This window comes from Ipomoea triloba, chromosome 9 (genome assembly GCF_003576645.1).
Source record: "Ipomoea triloba cultivar NCNSP0323 chromosome 9, ASM357664v1".
Classification (NCBI taxonomy): domain Eukaryota; kingdom Viridiplantae; phylum Streptophyta; class Magnoliopsida; order Solanales; family Convolvulaceae; genus Ipomoea; species Ipomoea triloba.
Window position 1 is genome coordinate 15,621,510 of NC_044924.1, and position 5,693 is coordinate 15,627,202.

General features: G+C 34.6%; 1 protein-coding gene across 1 annotated transcript; it reads left to right on the forward strand.

Moving 5' to 3' along the window:
- Nucleotides 1-301: 301 nt before the first annotated feature.
- Nucleotides 302-3,349, forward strand: LOC116030805 (vesicle transport protein GOT1-like). Its single transcript, XM_031273139.1, has 7 exons — nt 302-322; nt 953-1,030; nt 2,200-2,288; nt 2,438-2,518; nt 2,629-2,726; nt 2,811-2,889; nt 3,007-3,349. The coding sequence occupies exons 2-7, from the start codon at nt 1,000-1,002 to the stop codon at nt 3,049-3,051; spliced, it is 423 nt and encodes a 140-aa protein (XP_031128999.1). The 5' UTR covers nt 302-322; nt 953-999; the 3' UTR covers nt 3,052-3,349.
- Nucleotides 3,350-5,693: the final 2,344 nt, after the last annotated feature.

The following is a 5,693-nucleotide window of genomic DNA, read 5'->3' on the forward strand; positions in this document are numbered from 1 at the left end:
CATCACAAACCATAATCGATCCAAATTATCTTTTTAATTGCATTATATAATATTTGATGTTATAATTTATATAATTATATATCGATCCAAATATTCTTAAAATATTATAGCAAATCCATTTCGTGTATCGCACGGGTGGAAATCCTATAATTATATAAAACTAAAATGTGGATAAATGGATAATCGCAATTAATAAAAAGAAAAAAAAATCAAAATGCAAACTACCCAATTTCCCTCGCCATTTCTTTTTTGATATTAAACTCCAAGCAAAGTGCAAATTTCCCCCTCGTTCTGGTCTGCTCCTGTTTCACTACTCATACAGGTAACAATCGCTCTCTCTCTCTCTCTCTCTCTCTGTATACACACACTTGTATTGTCTATATGTAGATATACACAGATTCATACTGTCATTTCATTGTTTGTATGGATTCACGCATATGCATTGCGGTTTTCTATCGAGGAGCTTTCAATTTGGTGTACGTTCGCTAAGTTTTTCCTTTCGAGTTTTCATTTCAATTGAACTCACCAGATATGGAATCTGGTTATGGATGTGTTTCATTTTCTTGATTTTATTCGTTCGCATCATCTACTTAGTTTGAAATTCATGTATTGGAACCCTGATTTTTCACAGTTATAATCCTTTCGTGTACTTTGCTGCTAATAGTTTGTTGAACTTCATTTCATGATATCATCTGGCCAAGTTTCCGAACAAATCTGTAGAAATTGGAGCAACTGAAGTTTACCTCTTATCTTTATTCCCCCCTGTTTTTCATTTCGTTTGATGTAATTATTTTGTAATTACAATTTCTGTCATCGCCATCATGATCACCAGAGTTGCTACTTTTCTGAAGCTTAACTTTCTCTGAGTTATAATAGTAATCATATTCATTGTTTATGTAGCATGTAATTATCTCTGGATCTTCTTTCTCCAATCTTGGGACATTGTTTTTAGGTGCTTCAGAGATTCATTCCTCGAAGTTTCAAGTTCTAGTGGAAAAGATGGTTTCCTTTGAGTCACTTGATGTGAAGAGTAGGTCCCCTACACTCTGACTATACTTTTGTTATTTAGCTGTAATTACCAGGTTTCAGAGAAAATATAGTTACAGTGAAGCATTTGATGTTTGTGGGAGTCATTGCTGCTTTGTTCAATCACTGAAGAGATTGTCAGTAGTAGTGTAATTTTGATATGTGCTAATTCCTGAGTAATCTGAGTAGTAATTACTGAAGTTGCTATTGAGGTGTTGATTGAAAATGAAGCATAGATACCATTATTGTTACCAAAATAGTTGCTTGAAATTAAAAGGTGTACTGTGGATATTAAACTAAGGTAATTTTCTTCAGAAGTCTTGCATGAGCTTCTGAATATTCTCAAAATTAGTGGTGCTATCAATTTGCATCTACTAGCATATTTTCTTATTACAGGTTGAAGGATTTATCCTTGTCATTCTTGACTCCATTTAAACCAAATGATACTTGCAAGTGTGGTATGTGGTAAAGTTGCAAAAATCGGTAATAATGCATTACAAATGTGTGCCTGTGGTTTCTCATGGATTGTTTAGTTTATTGTCTTTCTTGTTTTTCATGTAGCAGATTATTAAACAATTAAAATTGCCACAGAGTGGATCTATGAAATAGTGATATTAACTTTTGATGTGCCAAGTAGTTTTGCATGTGTTCTCTCTTATACACCCATGGGTCTACATTTTATAATCAATATTTTCATTAGGCCATCCTGAACTAAAGACTGCAAATGGCAATTGAGAGTGCAGCTTGAATACTACTAATCAGATGGAATCTAAGCAGTTAAATATGTGCAGGGTAGTATATCATTTAATTGAACTTGGAAAGGATAAATGAATAACAGAAACTATCAGACTTCTTAGCTTTGCTTATTTGAGAATTTTCTTTTCCAATATCTTTACAATGAATAGATTAAAACTAAAACATCTTGAATCATCATGACTAAGTTTGTTGAATCACATAGAATGTGAATGGTGCGACCTTCATTTTCTTGTTTGATGTGAAAATAATTAGAACCTCCTTTCAAGCACAGTTTTGATGCATCTTAGGCACATAATTAATATGGAGTACATAAAACCCTCCTAATTGCCTCAAAGGACAAAGGGCTAAAGCATGTTACTTTGCTGCTGTAATGCCTTGTTTTCTGTTGGAATTCTTACTTCCCCTAAAATGTGACAGAGATTGGGCATGGATGTACTGGTTTTGGTGCAGTTCTCATTGTGGCTGGACTACTCTTCTTTGAGAAACATTTTCTCATCAAGGGGAATGTAAGTAGAGATAAATATATATCAATTTTATTTCCATCTTTTCATTTCTTGTATTCTTAGCTTGCCTTCTAATTGCTGTTTTTTGTGCTTTTACTTGTATACCTTAAGTATGTTTGCTGCACATCTAAGAATGCACTCTGTTTTTTTAGATCCTTATTTTCCTTGGGGTTGCCTTGACCATTGGAGTAAAGTCCACCTTGCAATTATTTTTTAAACGCCAAAACTTCAAGGTGTAGATCACCTCTAGTTAACCTTGCTCCACTTTCATGATATGCCTTATTATTGTTATTTACACATTAATTTTGTCCCCTTCTCTCATATGCTATATATGATTCCACAGGGTTCTGTCTCATTCGCTATTGGTTTATTCTTGGTTGGCATTGGGTGGCCAATCATAGGCATGGTCTTGGAATGCTATGGTTTTGTTGTGATATTTAGGTACAGTATATTGGCTTAAATTGTGGTTTTAAGTGAATCCTAACTTCACATTTGGCTTACAAGTCATAGATCTACATGCAACAGTTCTTGGCCTGGCCTTTTAGCTTATCTGAGAAAGTTACCTGTTCTTGGTTGGATATTCTGGCAACCAGCAGTGGCATCGGTATGTTTCATTTGCTTCTGTATATATATTTGCAATAAATTAATTGTACATAAGTTGAGGTCATGAATGTTAAAATTGGTATGCATTTCTGTGTTTACAAATGCATTTCTTATGCAGTTCTTTCAGCCTTACAAGCTGGGGGGTAGGCGCATTCCCATTTGAGAAACATTCCTACTCTTAGCTGACAGATCCATCTACTCCCATGCAATTAAGAAACAATCGGATCACAAAGGCTCAAGCTCCCACTGCTCCCAATTCAAATATCACATATACTGTAAATAGTTCTCTGCCTACTTTTTGCTGTTAATAGTGTAAAGGTAGTTACTCATCAGTAACCAAACAAACCATATGCCGAGGGTATCGATCACTATACTGAACACACTACGGAATAGTTCATATATGTTACAAAAATTATGGCACAATTTGTACACACCTCAATATGTGCATTATGTTTTCTCTCTTTTAGATTATTGCTTCTCTCTTTTTACTCTACAACAGTGATGTGTCGTACACAAGTCTTAATATAAATTTGAGTTAAAATATAATTTTTGGATCAAATTTACACTCGAATTACATGGTATAAAATAAAATATATTCTTTGAAGTAGTTACATTAGTACACGCTTTTCTTAACACACCTTGTAGTATTTTCTCATATAGTCAATCTTAATTAGGTCAATTTAATTGCTCACATGCATCACTGGCTTTCACAATCACACACTCCACTTTGTTTTTTCATCCTTTCTCTCTCTCTCTTGCTTTCTTAATAAGGAGCATGGTTCCATATTTACTGTTAAGAACATTTGTTATTAGATTTTGATGATATCAAATGATAGGAATTTTAGATCCTAATTATTTTATATTTTAGACTTAAGATTTATTCTGCTCAAACATTTGAATCCAACTGAATGGTACCCCGAGTGCTAACAACTCTGTCTATCCGAATGTTAACTCGAGAGGTCAGCCGCAACAAAGATTCGAAGAGTAACCCGAGTGGTTAACCCTCGGATGGTTCAAGATTGAAGACCGAAGACTAAAGATTTGAAGAGTAGAGGATTCAAAATCGAAAGGTGGCAAAGGTCGAATGTTGGAAGGGTCTTTTGAAGTGTTCGTAAGACCGAATAGTAAAGTCAACTATTCGTAACCAAAAGTTGCAAAAGGTCAAAAGTAGGAAGGACCTACCTTTTGAGGAGTTAAAGGGACGAATGGTAAAGTCAACCACTCGTACCTGAGACGTAATAGGTTTAAGGTCTCAAAGCGTTAACCTAATTAACCATTCGAAAGGACTGCTCGAGACATTCTCTGAGCCATACAGTCAAAAACCTTAAAGTTTGAGCATATGTATCCAAGGAATGAAAGGTCTTAGGAACATATCTCAATGGAGATATTCCTTTAATGCCTTGACAATTTGTGCAGAACAAAAAGCAATGTTCAGCGCAATATAAGTCTTTAACGGTTGGAAAATCTGACATGCTCACCTACTCTCCAGATTACTCGCTGGTCTCTACACGCTGGTCCATAGGTGTTTGAAATTGGTTCTCCCTCCAACGGAACTATTTCAACATGCCTATAAATACCCTGTTCAAAGTAAGAAGAAGGTACTGGTCATTTTTAAAATTTCTAAGTGTTCATAAAGCTCTAAGCATTCTTGCAACCAGTGATTGAGAAAGAGAGACAAATGCTTAAACATTCATATCCAGATTTAGAGACTTGTGCTGCTCTCAAGTGAAAATCCAGATTCAAGAGCCAAGATCTCTAGTTGGAGAAAGAAGAAACACCTTTTCTTCAATCTTTGTAATTTCTATTCGGTAGAAGTAGAAAGAGGTGGAGTAAAACGTTGAGTTGAAAAAACCTGGTGAAGGTGGTCACGGCTAGCTTTGTGTTCAAAGTGTGAACATCAGGGTGCTATACTGGTGATAGTGCAAAGCTCCTTAGGGTTTAAGGAGAAGAGTGGAGTAGATTGGTTATAACCGAACCACTATAAAAATCTCTCTCTCTCTCTCTCTCTCTACATTATTTACTGGTTTACTTTGCATAAGTTCAACCAAACTTAAGAATTTTGATAAGATTAAAATCACGTGCAAAAAGATTCAAAAAAGGTTAATATAATTTCTGTTGTGCATACTCTTGAAACATTAAATCTACCTCTCAGTTGATTTAACGAGTCGTAAAAGTTTTTAAAAATATACAAGTCTATTCTTTGTTCGAATCATAACCGAATGGTTAACCGAGTGATTAAACGCATTCAACTGAATGCAGCACTCGAAGTCAAAGAGTCATAGATAAAGATTCGAAGACAAAGACATCAAAAGATCAAGACCAAGAGGATACAAAGACTAAAGAACGGAAGGGTCTACCTTTCGTAGTTTATCAAAACCGAGTGATAAAGAAAGATCATTCGAGGAGTTAAGGGATGATTGACAAAGACAACCAATCATATCCAACAGGACAACCACATGTTGCTCTAGTACCTGAGGATTATTTCTACCGAGTACTCCTAGCATTTATTCTGCAACAAAATATTTACATCGAGCATAGCCCTCAGATCACACATATATCTTCCATAAGTTTTCAAAACATTATATGTAATAAAATATAGCCATTAGGCTTTCAAAATCATTTATCAAAAATCAAATACTTAGGTACATTGATTACCAAATTTAGGAAATATTTTATAACATATAATATGACCTTTTTGGATCCAAAATAACAAAAGCTCAATAGCTCAAAATCACACTTTAGCATTTTTCATAAACGTTCATTACCAATAATTCCATAATGGACAAATTTCTACAAATTTCACAA